This window comes from Canis lupus, chromosome 34, assembly GCF_011100685.1.
Source record: "Canis lupus familiaris isolate Mischka breed German Shepherd chromosome 34, alternate assembly UU_Cfam_GSD_1.0, whole genome shotgun sequence".
Lineage (NCBI taxonomy): Eukaryota > Metazoa > Chordata > Mammalia > Carnivora > Canidae > Canis > Canis lupus.
In genome coordinates, this window is record NC_049255.1 from 35,219,135 (window position 1) to 35,241,441 (window position 22,307).

General features: G+C 45.9%; 1 protein-coding gene and 1 long non-coding RNA gene across 3 annotated transcripts in view; one reads left to right on the forward strand and one right to left on the reverse strand.

Moving 5' to 3' along the window:
* SLC7A14 (solute carrier family 7 member 14) overlaps positions 1–22,307 on the reverse strand; it is a 111,662-nt gene that overhangs the window by 7,297 nt on the left and 82,058 nt on the right. Inside the window, exons 5-7 of the mRNA XM_038583880.1 lie at positions 19,337–19,483; positions 16,646–16,854; positions 13,615–14,492 (exon numbers count right to left, since the gene is read on the reverse strand). Coding sequence (XP_038439808.1) covers positions 13,615–14,492; positions 16,646–16,854; positions 19,337–19,483 — 1,234 coding nt within the window. The remainder of the gene's footprint in view (positions 1–13,614; positions 14,493–16,645; positions 16,855–19,336; positions 19,484–22,307) is intronic.
* The window catches only part of LOC111093838, a 49,378-nt gene that overhangs the window by 2,130 nt on the left and 24,941 nt on the right, over positions 1–22,307 (forward strand). For both annotated transcript variants that reach the window (XR_005383999.1, XR_005384000.1), the window contains exons 2-3: positions 2,751–2,874; positions 15,603–15,794. This is a non-coding gene — a long non-coding RNA (uncharacterized LOC111093838). The remainder of the gene's footprint in view (positions 1–2,750; positions 2,875–15,602; positions 15,795–22,307) is intronic.

Consider the following 22,307-nt stretch of genomic DNA (forward strand, 5'->3'; position numbering starts at 1 on the left):
CACCCACAGTAGGTCCCTACCCTTCCTACAGTATTTTATTATCTCTCACCTCCAGTTAGGGACTCCATCTTTCGTTTCACCACTGAGCGGTGGGCGTATAATGCCCTATGGTTTACTTTGCCTTTTTTCATTCACCAAAGGAGTATCGTATGGACTGCGGCCACTCAGAGCTGTTCACTTTCTTCTGTGGGCTCTTGGGGTGTCTGGTGCCTGCCACTACGGCCCTTAGAACATCTACTGTGTGATTATCTGCACAAGGAGGTTCCATTTCATAGACTCTGCAGAAGACTGGCACTTAATGAATGCTTGTTGAGTGAATGAATGAGAACTCCTGAGGAGCATGAATTTCCAGTGCAACCTCCTTATTTGATGACATTGCAAGCAGGAGGAAGAAACTTGCTTGCCTAGTTAATATGTAGTATTAAATAAGAGCTAATGTTTCATTTCTATTATAATTTTTTTTTGAAATTACATTATAAGAATAACTTGAGGGGTGCTTGGGTGGTGCAGTCGGTTAAGCATCTGACACTTGGTTTCGGCTCAGGTGGTGATCTCAGGGTCCTGAGGTTGAGCCCTGCAATCAGGCTCTGTGCTCAATGAGGAGACTGCTTAGGATTCCCTTTTTTTTTTTAGATTTTTTTTTAATTTTTATTTATTTATTATAGTCACAGAGAGACAGAGAGAGAGGCAGAGACATAGGCAGAGGGAGAAGCAGGCTCCATGCACCGGGAGCCTGATGTGGGATTCGATCCCAGGTCTCCAGGATCACGCCCTGGGCCAAAGGCAGGCGCCAAACCGCTGCGCCACCCAGGGATCCCTTTTTTTTTTAGATTTTTAAAATTTTAATCATGAGATACACAGAGGGAGGCAGAGACACAGGCAGAGGGAGAAGCAGGCTCCATGCAGGGAGCTTGATGCGGGACTCGATCCCAGGACCCCAAGATCATGACCCGAGCTAAAGGCAAACGCTCAACTGCTGAGCCGCCCAGGTGTTCCTGCTTGAATTCTCTCTGTCTCTGCCCCTCTTGCTCATGCTCCCTCTCTCTCTGAAAATAAATAAATAAATACATAAATAAATAAGTAAATCTTAAAAAATAGTTTGAGAAATCCCATTTTCTTTATTTTTAAGGTTTTATTTATTCATGGAAGAGAGGCAGAGACATAGGCAGAGGGAGAAGCAGGCTCCCTATGGGGAGCCTGATGTAGGACTCGATCCCAGGATCCTGGGATCACAACCTGAGCCGAAGGCAGACTCTGAACCACTGAGCCGCCCAGGTGGCCCAAGAAACCCCATTTTCTATCTTGAAAAGCTCATGAAAGCTCAGGGCTTGGAATAGCTGAGAACCATAGCCTTGGGGAGTAATAGGACATGGTGATGAAGAGTGTGAGCCCTGGGTTCAAATCCTGCCCCCATCACTGTTACCTGGCTTACCCTGGACCAGTCACTTCACCTCTTTGTGTCTCCGTTTTCTCTTCATGATAGAAAGACCGTACCTATAACCTGGGATTGCCATGAGGCTGAAATGAGATCAGAGTGGTTTTCAACCCTGGCTCCGCCAGAGGGTCACCTGGGGAGGTTTTGAACTGCCCTCTCGCCCAAGCCCCAGCCCTAGAGATTCTGATTTAATCGGTCTGTAGTGTGATCAAAGCATAGGTATGTTTTAAAGCTTCACGGGTGAGTCCAATGGTCAGCCAAGACTGGGAACCCCTTAGATCAGGACCATAAAGCTCCTGAGGCCCGTACTCCGTTGTGAACACCGGCCATATTAGGGCTCGGCCACTGGATGCCACTCGATTATGCAACCCCCTTCCAGACCCCAGGCACCCTCTTTGGAGTGGCACTAGTCCGTTTCACTTTGCTAACCCTGCAGGCATCTACAGCTGTTTGCTTAGAACCGCAAGGTCAAGTTCTGCTTTCCTCTTTGGTGCTTGAGAAACCTTGCTCCTTTTGAATTTGAAGTGTGTCTTTTTAAGCTTGGATTTCTCCCTCCTTGTCTCAAATGACTTTCTCCTCACCCCCTACCCCAACCCCCAGTGAAATCAACTTTCCAGGAGCCAAAGTAAGCAGAGATTTATAGTCCTAATTGGTAATAAATCCCAGAGTTAATCATTTGCAGATGGAGCTACTCTCAAATAGCGACTTCATTTTTCTGAACACGGCTCTTTACTCCTTCTTGTTGGGGGGTGGGGAGTAGCCGTGGGGGATAGTTATTACCCTTGTGGAGGACAAGGCATCAAGTTAAGACCCCTTCTAAAAGGGCCAGTATGCTGCTTCTTGGAGAATGCCTCCATTGGAAGCATGCTTGAGACTTGAGAATAAATTTCAGGAGACCGGTTGGAGTCAATAGGCACACACCTCTTTTTGCTCATTTTTGCCTTTTTGCTCTCTTTTTCTCTTAGACATCAAAGCAGGTGTCAAATCTTGCCTCCTATTCGTGCTTGATATCTATTATATCAATTCTTTCCATCTGATCCCCTTCTCCGACCCTCTCTAAGGAAGTCATTGTCCGACTGAACTTAATACCATTTCTTTTCCTTTTCCCTTTGCCCCTAAGTTCTCTGCTCTGACATCACACAGGTCATCATTCAAGCACCGGTTTGACATGTGTTCTGACGGACCTTTCCCTGCCCCAACCAGGTGGGGTGGGGTCAGCTAGACTGATTTATGGGAATTCTTGAAAAGCCTCATAGAATCCTAGATATGAGCTGGAAAGAGTCTATAGATCTGTTTGGGCACCTTTATTTTACAGAAAAAGGAAACAGGCTGGGAGACAGGCCAAGACAGCATTCCACATGGATAGAGAGAAGACTCTTGAATATCCGGACCTTCACACCTGCCCTCTGCAGGCTGCTTTATAGACCATTCTTATCACAGTATGTACTGAGTAAGAGGTTATGTCTACATTTGTTCTTTGGGAATTTCATGGAAATCTGCCCTGTAAATGTTTATGGGCCTTTTGATGTTTGCTCTGAACCCCCTGTCATTTTGATGGTGTGTTATTTTGTCTTCAAAAATATATTTTGGGGTGCCTGGGTGGCACAGTCGGTTGAGTGTCTGACTCGTGGTTTCAGCTCAGGTTGTGATCTCAAGGTTGTGTGACGGGGCCCCATGCCAGGCTTGGGGCTCAGTAGAGTCTGCTTGAGACTCTCTCTCTCTTTCTCTTGATCTGCCCCTCCCTGCCATGCTCTCTTTCTCTCTCTCAAATAAATTAATAAAATATTTCAAATATGAGTGCTCTCAACCAACAAGTGACCGTGGGCATGCAGCCTGATAGAATGAATGGTCAGCCTGGACAAAGTCACTTACCCTGGCTTACCTTGTTGCTGGCACTTGAGTAAGCTCAAGAAAGTGGTCTAAGGCACCAGGGATTGGAGAAAAGGCAAAATAGAGGGGGACAAAGAAACAGAGGGGAACAAATGAAGTGAGGGAGGGAGGGTAGAAGGGAGGTAGAGAGAGAGAAGAGGAGCATGTACTACCATCTGTCACGCATAAACAAAGGCTTTGTGTCGGAGGAGTAAACAGAGCTGCTAAAAGCCTCCTGTGTAGAAGCAGGGTGTTTTGTTTCTGCTCCTTTTTCCAGTTGGCTTAGAAAACTAAGCATGAGGTAGTTTCTGAAAAGTCTGCTGGGATTCTGGGAATTCTGAATCATCTAAACTGAACTTCACACAACACTTCTGGGTGCTGAGGTCCTCATGATGCATTATTTATGTTGTACCTTTCTCCCAGGGGGTTCAAATGTTATACATATGTTATCTTGTTTAGATTCCTTCTAGCCTGTTTGGGAATGTCTGTGAGTGTGAGTGTCAGTGTGAGTGTGAGTGAGAGAGTGTATGTGGCCGGGTGGGGGTTGGGGGGTGGGCAGCGGGTGGTAGGGAATGGGAAGGTTATGATTATGTGCATCTCACAGACAGGATACTGGGGCATAGGACAAAATAAGAGATTTTCCACAGCAACACTGTTAGTGGTCATGCTGTGAATCCTTCAGGGGCTCTCCGTGTCCTGACCCAGAGTGCCTTGTTATTTCTCTCACCTACCAAGGGTTGGCCATGAGGTATAGACTGATTGAAACACTTTTTGCTTAGCTTTTTAGTTTGAAGAATTGCAAACATATACCAAAGCAGAGAGAATAGTATAAAGAACCTCATGTACTTGGCACTAGCTCCCTCCTGACACCCACCTCCTTGCGCCCTTCTCTTCAGATTATTTTGAAACAAATCCCTTCCTTCCTATGCTTCACCTGTAAATGATTAACTATGTATCTTTAAAACAGACTTCTTGAAAAAACCTGGTATCATAATCAATCACATCTAAAAACTAATAATAATTCCTTAATATCATCTGATATCCAGAAGTATTAAAATCTCCCTGAGTTACTAAGCTGGTTGGGAAAAACTCTTCACCTTATGAGGCTAAAGACTCCGATGGTGCTATTACTGCTTGATATAGTGTTTGGGCACTGTTACTTGTCATTGGGACTGCTGTCCTATTCTTTGTAAATCTTTACAGATGGCAGAGTTTTATCTTTTGAGAGAGGATTTGCTTTCGGCATAAGCTGGAAGTCATTTGGAACCAAGCCTCAAGAATGAGATCTCATCTCATCAAGAATGAGATGCCTAATGGATGCTTGCAATTTAATCCTGCCATTCTTTAAAAACTTAGATCCATTGCTTTGTAGTTACACATTTTCTATTTTTCATAAATGAAAGGCAGGTGTGATGTTAAAACTCAGAAGGGAATTATCTTCTTTTGTTGCATCAGGGTCTTGGAGACCCTCCTGCTGGGCTGGAGTTATTTCTTTTCCGTTGACAGATCTTTGAGAGGGGAGACACTTAGGGCAGCGGCTGGTGAGCAGCAGGCACAGAAGTGTATCAGTGTTTTAAAAACAGACATGGCTGTACCTGGGCACACGGGCTGGATGCCAGCCCTGCTTGTAGGTAATGGCAATGCGTCCTGCGAAAGGCCATTTACAGCCAAGGGAAATATTTGAAAGGAGACACTGGCTCTTCTTCCAGACAGAAATTCCCTGGTGGAGAATGCGCCCAAGAGAGGTTGAGGCTAGACAAGATGAAGAATTATGTCTTGGGCAATTTAATGGGCCTTCTCTTTGTGGTAGGACACTTTGTGATCGTAAAACCCTTGTAAAAAAGTCCTTTCTCGTCCATCATCCCAGAGAGGTTAGGAACTGTTTAATAAATCAGTGATTAAAATGGCCCTGGAAGAGTCCACGAAACTAAAAGACAACCTACAGAATGGGAGGAGATATTTGCAAATGACCTATCAGATAAAGGGCCAGTATCCAAGATCTATAAAGGCCTTATTAAACTCAACACCCAAGAAACAAACAATCCAATCATGAAATGGGCAGAAGACATGAAGAGACATTTCTCCAACGAAGACCTACACATGGCCAACAAGCACATGAGAAAATGCTCCGCATCCCTTGTCATCAGGGAAATACAAATCAAAACCACAATGAGATCCCACCTCACACCAGTGAGAATGGGGAAAATTGACAAGACAGGAAATGACAAATGTTGGAGAGGATGTGAAGAAAGGGGGACCCTCTTGCCCTGTTGGTGGGAATGTGAACTGGTGCAGCCACTCTGGAAAACTGTGTGGAGATTTCTCAAAGAGGTAAAAATAGATGTGCCCTACGGCCCAGCAATTGCACTGCTGGGGATTTACCCCAAAGATAAAGATGCAGTGAAATGCCGGGACACCTGCACCCCAGCAATTTCCACAATAGCCAGACTGTGGAAAGAGCCATGAGTCTTTCCATGAGGGATGGATAAAGAAGCTGTGGTCTATGCATACAATGGAATATCATTCAGCCATCAGAAAGGACAAATACTCACCATTTGGTTCTATGTGGATGGAACTGGAGGGTATTATGCTGAGTGAAATAAGTTAATCGGAGAAGGACAATCATCAAGTGGTTTCACTCATATGCGGAATATAAGAAATAATGAAAGGGATTATAGGGTAAAGGAGGGGAAGCGAGTGGGGAAAAATTAGAGAGGCAGACAAATCATGAGAGACTCCTAACTCTGGGAAACACACAAAGGGTTGAGGAAGGGGAGGGGGCTTGGGGGATGGAGTAATTTGGTGACAGGCATCCAATGGGATAAGCACTGGTGTTACACTATATGTTGGCAAATCGAACGTCAATAAAAATAAAACAAAACCGAAAAAGAAATGGCCCTGGAATTTATATCTATTGAGTCTAAACTGATGGCTGTTTCCATCTCACTCAGGCACTTCCAGGGGAGGTTGAGAAATGCCAGGCTTGCTTTCAGATGCTGGGACACCTGAGCATCAGTGGCCAAAACACGAATTTACTCTCCTTGTGTTGATCCATCTATGCAAATTAAGTAAATGATCCCAAACCTACAAGTGAGAGAGGTGGCAGGAGGGGGCAGGGGTCTCTGGGGCATATTAGGGAAAAACCTCAAACAAAAACTCAACTCTGAGAAGAGCCTGGGTGACCTGGAGATGGTAACAGCAGATTTCTAACCCCACTAGCACGAACTCTGGCTGAGGGGCTGCCGCTGGATCTCTAGAGTCCCCTGGGAGCTTCCTGTCCTCTGTGGGCAGTACCAGGCTCAGGGCCAGAGGAGGTGGGCCACCTGACCTCAGGCTGGGTGGAGCTACCTCTTCCTGGGGCTCACTTTCCAGCAGGAAGCCCTGCCTGCCGCAGATAACTGAGGCACTTTGTTATGCCCAGAGGCTTTTTTATTTTTACTACCCTAGGATCAACTTTCCAAAACAGACATTTGCCAACGCAGAGAGGAAGGCTGGATGGTAATGAGAAGGTGTCCTCCCCACCCACTTCAATCCCTACCAACTCCCACTTCACTGGTTAGTTTTTAAAATACCACCACAAGCCCTGTTGATTATAACGACAATAAGGTTTGTTTAATATGGTGTGGCCAGGAAGAGCAGGGTCAGGTAGAGTGGGGCAGTTGGGGGGCTGGTGGAGATTCTCTTCCTGGCTCTGCAACTAATCAAACATAAAGTCACATTACCCTATACCTCAGTTTCCCATCTGCAAAATGGAACCGGGGGCTCTTATTTTATTTGAGGAGTATAATGGCCATGAGCCAGAATGCAATCTTGTAAAGGAATATTTTTTAAAAAATGCAATAATCCAAGCCAGCAGTTCCACTTCTAACTCAACAGAAACCCCAGGGAAATGAGTCCATGTGTCCACCAAACAACACGTGCAGGAATGTTCATAGCAGCTCTATTTGTAATGGCTCCAGATTGGAAGCCATCAAATAGTCTGTGGGCACTAGAATGGCTACAGGCCCGTGGGCACCAGAATGGATACAGGCCTGTGGGCACCAGGATGGATACAGGCCATGGGCACTAGAGTGGATGCAGGCCCGTGGGCACCAGGATGGATACAGGCCCGTGAGCACCGGGATAGATACAGTCCCGTGGGCACCAGGATGGATACTGGTCCATGGGCACTAGCGTGGATACAGGCCCATGGGCACCAGGATGCATACAGGCCCATGGGCACCAGAATGGATACGGGCCTGTGGGCACCAGGATGGATACTGGTCCATGGGCACTAGAGTGGATGCAGGCCCGTGGGCACCAGAATGGATACAGGCCCGTGGGCACCGGGATGGATACAGGCCCGTGGGCACCGGGATGGATACAGGCCCGTGGGCACCAGAGCCGCATGTTATTATCACAGCGGAAGGCTGGCTGGCCAAGGAGAATGAACAAACTAAAACCACGAGCAACAACACGGATGAATCTTACAAATGTAGTGTTGGGGGAAAGCCGCCCAGGGCTCACTGTGTTATGACCCTAAGTGGGTTCTAGGTGCACCGTGGGCACCTACTCCAGGGCCTTTCGTCCCTGCCATGCCCCGCCCCCCGTCCCTTCCTTCTGTGGTCTCAAAGGAGAGCCAACACTGCAGCTGCTGCCCGCGTAGACGCATAGACCGGGGGATCAATCCCAGGCCCTCTTCCCCACACATACCCCGTCCAGGACCGCCCCTCTGCCCGCAGGCAGCCTCGACTGTCAGCGGGAACCTCTCCACACTCCCTCCTTGGAATCGCACTGGCCCTGCTGCCATCCTCATCCTGGCCTTCATGATTTTTTTTTTTTTTTGCCCTTTTTAGCACGGTTTAGTTCATGAAGTTGCCAATTGTTTTCTCCTCTGTCTACAGGAGAGTTTCAAGCTTGTTTATGGGACGTATGCTCAGGAATCAATTTATCTTGATGCCCTCACTGCCTCCAGTTCATGGCCCCCTTCCTCCTCTCCTCTCCCCTTCATGACAAGAGCTGCTTTGAGTCTATTCCCCAAAGGATTTTCAAATAGTGGCTCAGGTAAAGACCATAGGTGTGTCTTCTCTTTGTAAGTTATGTTTTAGTACAGGGTTTATGGAGTTTGTGGCCACATCACTGTCTGTTCTAAGTCTTTAGATAAGAATGTGTTTTCTCAGAGGGGCTGAAAAGATTCCAGGTGAGAACTTGGCAGCTCTTGGGGGGCGGGGGCCCACAAGCTGGTCGACCAGATGATTACTTTATAATGAAGTCCCACAACAGTCCTGAAGCTGGTCGACCAGATGACTACCTTATAATGAAGTCCCACAACAGTCCTGAGGTCCACAACAGTAGACCTGGAGAGTGCCACCGAATAGCGTCATCACTGGTCACTGCTAGTTTCAGGCTCCCTGAGACTCTGTCCAACCCCCTGATGTGTTCTTTTACAAACTCACCTCATCTAAGAGAAAAGGGAAAAACCAAGGCTGCTCTGTGCTCATTTTGTTCGGATTATCAAACGTTTGCTATGTGTGTTATTTCTCTGAAGGAAAAGAAACAGGCTCTGAGTAATCTTGTTGGGACTTGTGCCTTATTTTACTCCATGAGTCGTGCTCATCTGAAGGTCAAAAGCTTAGCAAAAACATTGTTAGAAAAATGCTGTAATTAAGATTCATTTCAAGAAGCCTGGGTAAAAAGAAGTGCCTAAGAAGATTATCGAGTTATGACTCAGCCTAACCACGTAAATCTTCTTTTTAAAAAGTAGCTGATGTTTCATAAGAAGCTCCATTTAAAAATATCTCTACTGCTCTCCCCAGGAAAGTTATACTATGAATAGAGAAATTAAGAAGAAAAATCAGACATTTTGGAGACTCAGAAGGTTAGAGGTGGGATATTAGATCTTTGAAAATTAGATCTCTATTAGATCTATTAGATCTTTGAAAATTTTATAGGCCAATTTGGGGTTGTGGGATAGATGTATTTTACACACGTAAAAATTTGCTTTTGAAAAACAGGGAGTTTTTGTAATTAAATTATCTGCCCTGCTTACTAATGATCTTCTTATTTTTCTCTCTAGGTCCGTGGTTCTCACATTTAAGCATGCCATCAGAATAATCTGTAGGGTTTGCTAAAACCCAAATTGCTCTCAGAGATTCTGACTTGCTAGGTCTGGGGCAGAAAATCACATTTCTAACTAGTCCCCATGTAATATTGATGCTGCCGGCCTGGGACCACTCTTTGAGAACCCTGTTCTAGATCATTGTAAACCTGACTGCACATTAAAATTACCTGGAGAGGTCTAAAAAGATACCCAGTTCTTGGCCACACCAGGCCAACTTAATAAAGAAATCTCTGAGGAGGGGATCCTGGGCCTAGGATAGTGCAGTGGCAGTCGGGTGATTCTGCTGTGTAGTCAAGGTTGAGAATCTTTGTTCTAGGCAAAGCTACTCAGGTGCCAGGCTTCAAAGACCATGATGCTAGAGCAGTTAGTGGCTAGCAGCTGGGTGCTTGCTGAGCTGCAAGCTCCTGTGCTCTCTGTCTGGCCAGCCCCAGGCTGCAGGGTGACATCCTCCCATGTCGGGGAGTATCCGTTTCTGGAACGAGTTTGAAGTTTATGCTATCAGCAAGATTACAAAAGGCTCTCTGGGAGTTTTCTTCTGCTTGATAACTGGGAGGGCAGCCTGAGTCAGAACAGGTTCATGCTGTGCTATGCTTTGGCATGTGAGAGCTAGTCTCGGGGCCAATGAATCATTTTTGATTTGAAAAAGAAAGCCAGGAAAGAAATAATTCATATTACTTTCCCCAATATTTTCTTTTAAAATTCTTACAGATTTCCTTATATTTTAGAGAGAAAGAGAAAGGGGAGGGGCAGAGAGAGAAGGGGAGAGGGGGGATCCCAAGCAGGCTCCATGCTTAGCACAGAGCCTGACATGGGGCTCGACCTCACCACCCTGAGATCACGACCTGAGCCGAAATCGAGAGTCAGACGCTTAACAGTCTGAGCCACCCAGGTGCCCCTTTTCTTGTTGAAGCCCCAAACAGCACCAGATCCAGACTAGTAGAGTCATCTGCATTTTCACAGGCGAGTGGATTGAAACCCAAAGTTGCTAAGTGAACTGCCCAAGGTCCTAAGACACAGGAGTGACAGACCTGTGATTTGCACCTGGGCAGTTTGACCCCAAAGGCAAGGGTCCCTGCCACCTTCTCACTCTCGCAAAATGCCTCTGGTGCTCCAGAAATCATAGACAAGATGCAGAGTGCTGATGTAATTTGTGGGCCCCGGTACAAAATGAAACCATAGGGCCTCTTGTTAAAAAGTTGTTAAGAATTCAAGGAAGCAGCAGCCGAGCATTAGACCCAGGCGGGGCCCTGTGTGACTGCAGAGCTTGTGCCCTGTGGACCCAGCCCCGATGGTAGGCGTTAATCTGCACAAACCACAGATCCAACATTCGGATCCAGTAGGAAGGATGCTCAGGGGTGCCCTGATGGGGAGATGCGGGTTGCGGATCTGTGTGTGAACGCTGGATTTTAATAGTAGCTCTGTGAGGAGCTTCCAGTTATTCCTGTTGACCTTGAGCATGTTATTTGACCTTTCAGAGGTTCAGGTTCATCATCTGTGAAGCGCACAGAGGGAGAAGTGGGGAGGGGTACAAGATGTTGGGGTTTCTCCAGCTTAAGTTATTTCTATACCGCAGATTTACTGTGGTGGCTACACAGGGTCATGACCCCTGAACCCACACTACCTAATTTTAGTTCTACCAAACTCCAGCTGTGTGACATCAGTGAAGTGCCTCAGTTTCCTCATCTGTAAGATGAAGGTTGTCGTGAGGATTACATACGTCAGCGTGAGGAAAGCCCTCGCATGATGGCTGGTATGTGGTAAGGGCAATATTAAGTGTTAATTATTACTATGAATCATGGCACCTGTCCTAGGACTCATGTTTTTTTCTTTAATTTGATTCACTTTTTAAATTTAAAAAATAACCATCAGATCCATGTGAGTCTATCTATCTATCTATCTATCTATCTATCTATCTATCTATCTATCATCTATTTTCTGGTGTATGTGAAAATATATATAATAACTATGTAATATTTTAAATTTTTTAAAAAGATTTTATTTATTTACTGGAGAGAGAGAGCAAGCACAGAGGGAGAGGGAGAAGCAGCATCCTTGCTGAGCAGGGAGCCCAACACGGAGCTTGATCCCAGGACTCTGAGATCATGACTTGAGTCAAAGGCAGATGTTTAACCGACTGAGCCACCCTGGCAGCCCACTATGTAAAATTTTTAAAAGCTCAAAAAATATTCATTCATATACTCTCTGAAATCAGCCCAAATATTACTGATGGAATGGTCACCACACTGTGGGTAACATTGTACTAGATATTGAAGGTCACTTCCAGCTTTAAGACTCTAGGAATGGGGACGCCTGGGTGGCCCAGTGGTTGAGCGTCTGCCTTCAGCTCAGGGTGTGATCCCGGGGTCCTGGGATCGAGTCCCACGTCAGGCTCCCTGCATGGAGCCTGCTTATCCCTCTGCCTGTGTCTCTGCCTCTCTCTCTGTGTCTCTCATGAATAAATAAATAAAATCTTAAAAAAAAAAAAGATTCTAGGAATGAATGAATAATTGCCTGTCTTCGTGTCTATGTCTTCAATTATTTAGCAAATACATGACTGAAATATTTTTACCTTCTTCAGTCACTTCTACCACAGTAGAACCTTTCCATCGGTTAGCTATATGTTCCAGTGGAAAAATACTTAAATGGAGGAGAGGTTCTGAATAAATCATGTAAGTAGTTAAAACCTTGACGAATTAGTGGGGTTCTCTCAAGAACTCCCCTGAACGTCTAACAAAGGCTGAGACTTAGAATTGTGAAAAATTGGGACAGGATGTTTACAAGAAGACACAGGCTGGCCTTTTGTGGGGAAGAATCTGCTGGAAGACTTAGGCACTTTCTTTTGAGCACTGTTTTTACTCCACTTTCCCCTATGTAAGTCTTATATCTGATAGGCTTACAGTTTTTTGTTTTTATTTTTTAAGGTTTCATTTATTTATTTGGGAGAGAGTAAGAACAAGAGCGATAACAGAGGGAGAGGGTGAAGCAGGCTCCCCACTGAGCAGTGAGCCCAACTCGGGGCTCGATCCCAGGACCCTGAGATCATGAACTTAGTCAAAGGCAGACGCTTAACTGACTAAGCCGCCCAGGGGCCCCTAGGCTTACAATTTAAATTCTACCTCCTGGAGTTCCTTTCCAGCTATTTCTTTTTTCTCATCTGAACATTAGTCATAGAGAAGTATTTATTAAGCACGCGCTGTGTTCCAGGCACCGAGGACACAGTGCTAAACACCCGTATTCCTGACCTCAGGGCTACCGATTTGTCAAGATAGTGTCTAAGGAACTTTAAAATTCGTTTTCATTTAAACATCCCTCTCACGTTATCCTGAGCACTAATCCCTAGCCATCTCATGAACATCAGCACTTATTGGGTATGAGAAACATGTAGTGTGAATATAATATAAATTGATCACAAAGGGAAATTAAAAATCTTGGGAAAGGTGCAGGACTCTTCAAAAGTGATAAAAGTGGATTTAGAAAGAGCATCTTCTGATTTACATCTGCAACTGTGAACAGTTGGGAAGCTGGCAGAGTCATATCAGTTATCAACAGAGGAAGAGAAAATCGGTAAGATGGATGGCATGATGGGTGCTTCGCAAGAGAATGATTGGAGTATCGAAGGATGAAGAAAGAATCTTGGGAAAAAATGAAAAGGTCTTGAATATTTTATAAAAGTCAATATGAAGTGGGGATGTTAAATGGTATAATTTATTTAGTCAGAAAAATTATGCCAAAAAATCCACACTTAATTCACACTTTGCTCATTTAAAAAATTAGGGCATGATTGGTATTTTAATTTTATTTTGTCAAATGTAAGAAAAATTGTGTTTTTTTCCCATAACTTTTAGTTTCTAAGCCAGAATTCCAGTCAAAGTTTTCTACTCTCACTTTTACTGTGCTATTTTCATCCCTTTATTATGTGGATTCATTTTAAGTGGACTTTTTATGGAATTCATTATCCATAAAAAGAATGTCCAGTAATAATATTCAATGAAGTGATGGATTGATCGGCATCATTCTTCAGAACCAGTGACCAAGACTGTAACAGGCAGAAACTGGCTTTCTTGACTCTAATGCACAAAGCAAAGGTCCATAGACCGAGCCAGATTTCTCTTGCAATGGAGATGCCTAGTCCAGCTAGGAGGCAATTTTGGGATAAGCCGGTTCAAGGCCTTGAGAGGGAACTCTCAAGGCTCCAAAGGAAGTTGCTTACCCACAAAGCACCAGACTGCAAACCGGATCCATGTGATGGTGGAGAGCTTTAGCATGAGATAGATGTTCACCAGCATGGCAAAGGCAGGCACGAAGGGGAGGCAGGGGGCCATGTAGGGCAGCTTTTTGGGGTTCTCTGGCTGCTGCAGGATCACAAACACCAGGGCGCTGATCAGCAGCACCATCAGAACAACCAGGAGGATGGCCCACCAGCTCTGCTCTGAGATGTAGTCGGAACCAAAGATGATGAAGGAGCAGAAGATGAACATGAGGATGAAGAGCAGGAGCACACAGATGGTCACCGTGTGCCCTGTAGCTGCCGTGGGCCGGTCCATTTTGCCTGGAAGGCCCAGCCGGATCCTCATGGTATAGTAACGGGGCCCAATCAGCTTCTTTAACTTGATGAGATAAATGTTCTCAGATTCATCAGCTTCTATGCCTGTGGTCATGTCCACGGTGCCGTAGTTGGGATGGTTCACGTTGTAGGTTGACTTGTCTGATTTGCCTATGAGCATCTCGTTGTCTCCCAGAGATGGTAGGTTTTTGGCTCCACATGTGTTGGTGGCTGGGCCAGAAAACTCTTCCCCTTCACTCACAGGAGAACAAACTTCCTTCTCACAGTCAGCCAGGACGCCCTCCTTCTTCTTTGTGTGCTCCTGGGACAAGAACTTGACAAAACCATCAATGTCACTCTCCGGTTGGTATCGAAGGAGCAAGACGCAGACAGAAACCAAGGTGTAGGCAAGAAGTGTGCCGATGGACATCATCTCTATCAGGTCTCTCAGGCTGACTAGTAGAGAGAGCAGAGCTGCCAGGAACCCTGACACAATGCAGGCCACCACCGGCGTCTCCGTGTAGGAGCTCACGTGGGCCAGGAACCTGGAAGGAGGGGCAAGCAGAGGGTTAGCAGGGAGCTACAGATGGTGACGGACTCTCCCCTGGCTGAACTCCTCCTGGTTCTGCTCCTCCAATTTACTTCTGGGTTCCCTGCTTTCACTACTGTGGCTATTCCTACTGCAGGATTTGGTTCCTGGAATATAATTTTAAAAGAATTTACTTTAATGCCTTAGTTTTGAGGCAAACTTCTCTATTAAAGTTCCTACTTCATTATGTGATGTGAAGGGTTGATTGAATCTAGGAAGGATGTCAGAAACCTGAGTTGAAGTGCAAGCTTTGTGAGGAAGAAGTGATAGGTGGAGAATTCATATACCTGCTTGGGGTTCCCTAGATCCATGTTACCCAAAGTGTGGTCAATCTATGGATCAGCAGCATCAGTATCACCTAGGAGCTTATTAGAAATATGTATTTTCAGGTTTCACCAAAGACCTATTTTATCAGAATCTCTGGGCATGGGGCCTAGCCAATTATGCTTTAGAAAACTTCCAGTGGATTTTGATTTATGCCAAGCTTGAGGAACACTGCTCTACAATGAAAAAGCAGGGGTTTTGGTTGGCAAAATAGCACAATAATTCAGAACACGTGCTCATAGATTCAGGCTAAATCCAGCCTGAATCCAATTACCCACTGGAGAAGACCAACAGAGGTGAATGAATGGCAGATGCTTCTTAGCAGTTCCTGTGGGCCTTAAGTCAGTTCCTGCTTTCCTCCTCACTCTTCTCCTATCCTCTCTTCCATTTCTCTCTTCTTTTCCTTTCCTTTTTTTTTTTTTAAAGAGAGAGAAAGAGGGAGCATGTGTGGGGGTGGGAGGAGGGGCACAGGGAGAGAGAGAATCTTAAGCAGGCTCCATTCTAGCGTGGGGCCTAATGTGAGGCTTGATCCCACAACCCTGAGATCATGATCTGAGCTGGAATTGAGAGTCAGCCACTTAACCAACTGAGCCACCCAGGTCTCCTTTCCTTATTTTCGTGTTTTACACATGCTTGGGACCCCAGCATCTTTCTTCTTAGTTTTCTTTGACAATGGAAAAACCTGTTGGATGTGTGAAGTTGTCACATCTCCATGATAATCAGCTCTTCTTGATCTGTCCAGCTCCCCAAATATGGCAGCTCTGACCTGGTGATGACTTCGAGGGTATGCAGGGGAAATGAAGCAGAAGATGACAGCCGATGGCAGACAGTCCCTGACAGGATCCCCCCATACCCCTGAGAGCTCCTTGGCCTCTATGCTTTATGACTAGTTTGGCGCACCTGAAGAATGCCTTTGCTGCAGGGCCCTCATACGGTAAGCACTGGGAACCAAGAGGTGGGCCGCATTCCCTTTGTGTTCACGGGCAGATTGACCACTTCATGGCCAATGTAGGGGCTAGAAGCCCATATATTGGTATGGGTAAAAATCTGGTCTTTAGAGTCAGACAGTCATGAGTTTAAATACTGCCCCCTACTCAGCAGCTGGGGGATTGGGGCAAGTTTTTTTATTTATTTATTTTATTTTTTTTATTTTTTTTACCTCTCTGAGTATTCTCATCTACTCTATTCATCTGCAAAACAGAGTCATTGTGACAACTAACTAGGATACTATATACAAAGCACCCAGGACAGTGCTCGCTTCGGCAGCACATATACAAAGCGCCCAGGATCACAAATGTTCAATAAATGGCAGCCATTTTTGCTACGTTATTAGTCTCTGTTCAGATGGTCTTATCCTCCCTGCGACAGTAGCTTTGAATGTTTTCAGCTTCAGAGGGGCAGTGGAGAGATGGGCAGTACCAGTCCTCAATGTGAGGGGCAGGCCTAAGATGTTCCTGGGATGGGTCCTTCCTTCTGGAAGCCAGCCGGTGTGACAGTTGGACACCCACAGTCTTCACAAGGGAACACACAATGCCAAACAGGAGGGGAGGGGCCATTAGGGGAACATTTCAGTTGGTGCTAGATTGAGGGACCCAGACTCAAACTGAGGGACTCTTTCAGGGCTTGCATTCTCTTCACTCAAACTCTTTGTCAGGATATATGACAAATTCCATAGTCTCTGTGACATATACTCACATCAAGATTATAGTCAGGCTGACAGTGGGTGACATTCTCCCTGGACAGGCATGCCGGAATAGAATAAATTTCATGGAGCGTGGCCCTTACCTGAAGAGGAGCCCATCACCAGCCATGGCATAAATGACCCTTGGCATTGGGAAGAGGGAGCCCAGCAAGCTGACCGTCAGTCCTGCAACTGACCCAATGGCCACTACAAATTTTGCAGCATAGAACCCATGAGCCACAAACATCTCCATGAGTGGGGATTCCGTGTCGATGGCATTGTATGGCACCATCAAGGTTAAGATCATGCTCACCTGTTAAAACAAGAGAAAACATGGCTGGAGGTAGAGAGGACTATCAGCATGGACAGATGTCCCATAGGAGACAAAGAGACCAAGACTCTGGATTTGCCACTTGACGGCATGTGCCCTTATTTAAACCAGTCCTTTGGCCTCCAGAGCTCTTGGTCTCAGTATTTTCTCCTCACGTTAGAATGTAGTGGACTTGAGTAGATGACCCCCAACGCCTCCTCCTCTGGCCCTTTCACATCTGAGGAATAAGTATGTGGGTATTTAAGCCTCACAACAACAGAACTACATGGACAGTTCAATGAAGGGCAGATAGTACCAGGTGGAGGAAACTACAGCCAAAGGCACTGGCGCCAGGGCCTAGCAGTGACCATGAGCACCCTGCCCACATGGGCGAGACTCTCATTTCTTTTATACTTTCAGGGTCCTATACAGTCTTAACTGTATGCTCCCTTTCACCTTGAAGCCCAGAGATAGAAGATAAGTGGTCAGAGGTCCGTAGCCAGTTAACAGATGGGACCCAGATAAGACTCCTATTTCCATTTCCTCTCTGTAGCTCAGTGTCAGGAGCCAGGCAGACCAACAAACAAATTATGGCATTAGGATGGAACCCAGTTCTGCTCTGGGGTTGTAAGAGTGGCTCCGCTTAGCCAGGAATCACTTGCCTTCCAGGACTACCTTCCTTCATATGTCATAAATCTGCCATGACATCCCTTCCTCTTGTCTCTGGGCAATGAAGCTACTGGTCAAAGGCCAGGCTTTCCCTGGCCAGCAGAGGCCAATGCTGGCATCCGGAAGGGAGTTCAGACCCTGAAAAGGAGAAGGTGGTGCATTTCCAGACCACTGGGAATGCCATGGGCTGCTAGCGAGGACAGCCAGAGGGACCACCATATGTCAGCAGTTTGGCTCTTCTCCTGGTGATGGAATGGCAGCCTGCTAACCAGTACAACACCAAACAGCCCCTGAGGCATGGGCAAGGGCCAGGTGTTTTCGAAGAGAATGTTTCCCAGCAACCTCATCACTTACAACATCCCCTTTGGGAGTGGGCTGGAGGAGAGTGGGATTGATTCCTACAGCAATTTGCTTTGAGCCTACTGCTCACGTTAGATCAGGATGGGCAAAACGTGGGTAGATACATAGAAGTACTCGGTAGTCTACAAAGCACTATTCTAGGAAAGGAATTGTGATTATTAACCTTATTTTCTGTGCCGCAGGGGTTGGCCCCTGGGAGAGGGGGGAGTATGTGAGGGAGCAATAAGAGGGGAAATGCAGAGCAGATGGTCTCTGCTGCTCCCCTCACACCACCCCCACTCCCTACTCCCTGAACACTCTCTGCAGGGATAACCAGGGTATGGATAAGATGAAGCCACTTGCCTATGTGTGCGTAGGGGGAGGTGATAATTGGCCCACTCATGAAACAATGGTGAGAGGCAGCTGAATTCCTGTAAACAACATCCAAGGCTGCTCTTGGGTTTTCCTTTGCTGTCCAGGACAATCTTCTTTTGCAGCTTGCCTCACTGATCAAGCCAGCCACTGCTCTGGCTTTCCTAGTTGCTAAAGACGTTTCTGTTTTGTTTTAGTTTTTGGGAAGGAGGTGCTTTTCCTATGCTATGCAGCAGGGGTAGCAGAGCTGATGGGGCACATCCCCAGCTGCTGGCTCTTTCCTATTTGTGGTAACTGAAGTGAGTGGGACCCTCAGGGATTGGGGCATTTGTGTAACCACATACCTATTGGCTTGTCAGCTGGTTCTCTCCATTGCCAAGGGCAGAGGGGGGATATTGGTTGTGGTGAACTATTTCCATGATAGAAATTCTGGGATGGGAGCTGAGAAATGACACATCCTAAGTGTGAAGAGCATCTCAGGGAGGTGATCCTGAGAAGACAAGGCTGAAGGCTTCTTTGGCAGGAAAACCTTAAAGAGAAGCTTGGAGCGGTATAAAAAGAGGGAGTAGCAGTAGAGAGAAATTGCATTTCCCCTGAGATTTAAGGGGAAGAGTGTCTCTAGAGGATGATGTACTCTCTCTCCCCACTCTGGGAGAGCCTTGCCTCTCGCTGCCGGGAAGCTCCCAGAAGACAGAAGAGCATTGAGGAGGGTGCACAGAGGTCCACAATGCCTCTGCTTGCACACCCACCCGTTACTGCCAGCCTATGATCTGAGCTCCTTGGACAGCAGCCCACTCCCTGTACACCATCCCCTGGGCAGCAGCCGACACCCAGAGCCTGTGTGTGGGGAGGAGTGGGATGGAGACTTGGAGGCCAGGGCTGAAGTGAGGGCCTGGGGCTGCTGCTCTCCAGTTTGGAGACCTGATTTTCTTCTTGTCATTGGTGGGTGGGGGTAGAGGGTGTGTGGACACATGCGTACAGACACTAAGATAGCACGACAAAGGGGTCGCTTCCTGACACTTCCTGTAACCCAGTCCTGGAGGTACATTTTAAGGCTAAACATGACAAGACCATCAGGATGGTCCCAAAAGGATATAGTACTTACAGATACATATGCTGTCAGGCAGATGACCAGGGAGGCGGTGATAGCATAGGGGATGGACGTGTTTGGATTCTTGGCTTCCTCTCCGGTGGTGGCGATGATGTCAAAGCCAATGAAAGCATAGAAACACGTAGCTGCTCCTTGCAGCACCTGGTGGGACAATGGCATTTCTCAGACTCAGAGTGTCAGGGCAGCACCAGGGCCTAGCATGTGGTATGACAACTGCCCAGTGTCTGGGGACGTTACTGAGCAGCGTGGGAGTAACGTGGCAGAGCTTGTGCTCACTGTTTGAGTTCTGATCTCCTGTACTTTCTAGCTGTGTGACCCTGGGCAATTCCCTCATGTGTAAAACAGAGATGAGGAGAATTTTGGCCAAATAAGAACTGCTGTTCAATACATTCAAATCATTTTTGGAAATAAATGGGGTTGTAAGCGAATCAATGAATTGGCTATCTTTGTGCCTTGGGGGAACTCATTAACCTCTCTGTGCTTTATTTTCATTCAATGGTGCTCATCCACAATCAGAGGGTGTGTGACTTCCTTTAGTAGATGTTTGGAAATATGAGGAGCCACTTGTGCTGGTCATGGAGACATGGGGCATGTGCTTTCAGCATTTAGTGTACAGGGTTCAAAAAACTGTCCCTGCCCAAATTACCACTAGTGCCCCTGATGGATCATCTCTGTGGTAACTTCTAGATCTGAAATGGTATAAAAGATGTTCAGATCTTCAGATATCCTATTGTCTTTCATGGGAAGACGGGTAGCGACAATCGGATTTTTCTACTCCTTTGGGTGCTTGAGTGACCCAGTTGGGCTCTAAGGCAGGAAAAGATATGTGGTAAGAGGCAGCGTAGGGCTGTGGAGGTGGTATCCAGTGACATCTGCTGGATGTCTGTTGGACAGGAGGCTGCATGGCTCCAAGGGTTGTTGATAAGTCAAGACATCAGTGAGAGTCTTCCCGTGAGGGGTATGTTACTTTCTTCCAAAGAATCAACTAAAGTTTAAGCAAAGTTTCCCCACCTTAGCATTCTCAGTGTCAGCAGAGAGTAAAAAGTGTGCCTCTTCCAATGCTTGGGGAATGTCCCTTTAGGGGAGGGTGAGTGAGTTTTTCTAGATCTGTATACATAGGGTGAGGGGCCTCGGCAGTATGTAAGCTCTAGCCAGGGGTTCAGGAGTGAGATTTGTTGTCAGATGGACCATTTTTTCCCCTTTTCTCCACAAACAGCTTATAAATGATGAAATTCAAAACATGTGCCAAGAAGATAAACTGTGCCCAAATGTTCACTCTTAACCTTTTCCACTGGTTTCTCCATAATTAACGACAAAATATTAAGTGCTGGAACCTACCAAGTACACTACAAGCTGAGGATCTTCTCAAACCTCAAAAGCAAGTTTTGCTCACTTGTAAAATGACTTGGTCATTTCTATGGTCTCTCCCATTAGGATTCTAAAGTTTCGATTCCCTAATTGGAGGCTCTTCTCCTGGGGTCCATTCAACTCAGGGGGCCTGTGAGTTTTGCTGGGAAGAGATTACATCTTTATCTTTACTAACCTCTGATTGAACATTAGCATTTCTTTTAATTACAACTGTAGGTGACAAACAGTACCTGCGACTTTGTCGCCAATAGCAATCAGATATATTTCCATAATAGATTGTTGCAGAGATGTTGAAATATTGCTGGTGCTTTTTGCTGCTTCCAAATTATGATATTTATTAGACATAGATATCAATCTTTAAAACAATATTAGAGCATAGGACCTTGTTATTATATTCCAGTTTTAAAATATTTAAAATTATATTTTTATATTTGATTACTTTTGAATTCCTATGTAATTAGGTTATCCGTTGGGATCCCTGGGTGGCGCAGCGGTTTGGCGCCTGCCTTTGGCCCAGGGCGCGATCCTGGAGACCCGGGATCGAATCCCACGTCGGGCTCCCGGTGCATGGAGCCTGCTCCTCCCTCTGCCTGTGTCTCTGCCTCTCTCTCTCTCTCTCTCTCTCTGTGACTATCATGAATAAATAAAATCTTTAAAAAAAAAAATTAGGTTATCCGTTTATAAACATGATTCTTAGAAGGAATTCAGAGGCTTCACCAAACTGCTAAGGAGAACGTAGTACAAAATAGTCTAAGAACTCCTGGTCTATTGTAATAACTCAGGTAGAAAGAACTTCTCAAACAAGCAATTGTTCTCGGAGGGCTACTTTCTGGTAGGAGAGTTAAAACTTCTAATTTCACTTCAGTTAAGCCCTTCATTTCGGGGAACTGAAAGTGTTTGGGCCTCCAGACAAGGAGAGAAAACAGACCTCACTTCATTGTGCATGGAGGTTCACAGGTTTGGAAATGTGCTTGTTTTCACTTGTCTAGAAAATGTTTTTGGTCTTTAGGGAAGAACAGATGCTGGGATTGCAGACTCCTTAAATTGCCCCCATCAAGGAAAACCTTGCTTTAAGATAGCTTCCAGAAAGTAGGTTCTGCTTTCTCTTCCTTTAACATCCTTCATCCCTTATACATACATGCACATGCACACAACTGTAAATCATACAGATCTGTTATGACAATCGGTCTGATGATGTATCAGCTCCCAGTTAGGATGCCCCAGGGCTACAGGGCTACGCTATTTGATGTAGTCAGTGCTAGATTGAAAGTTCCTAGAGGTTGCCAGCCCTCACTACTAAGGAAAGTGGGGTGGAAGTGTCTTAAATTAGAACTCTGGGGTAAATCTACCTAGAACAAGACGAGAGGTTTATAAGCCACACCATGTGAGGAATCACTGGGGACCTAGGGATGTCTAAGTGGAAGAAAAGAAGACTCAGTGGAAGATATGGAGGATACCTTCCAATTTTGAAGTACTGACCATGCAGCAGTTGGAGAAGTATACTACAGGCTTCAGAGGGAACCCCAAAGCCATATAAGGTTGGGGGTGAGAGGGGCAGCCATTGGATTTGGTTAGGAGAGCCAATTTTGTAGACTGT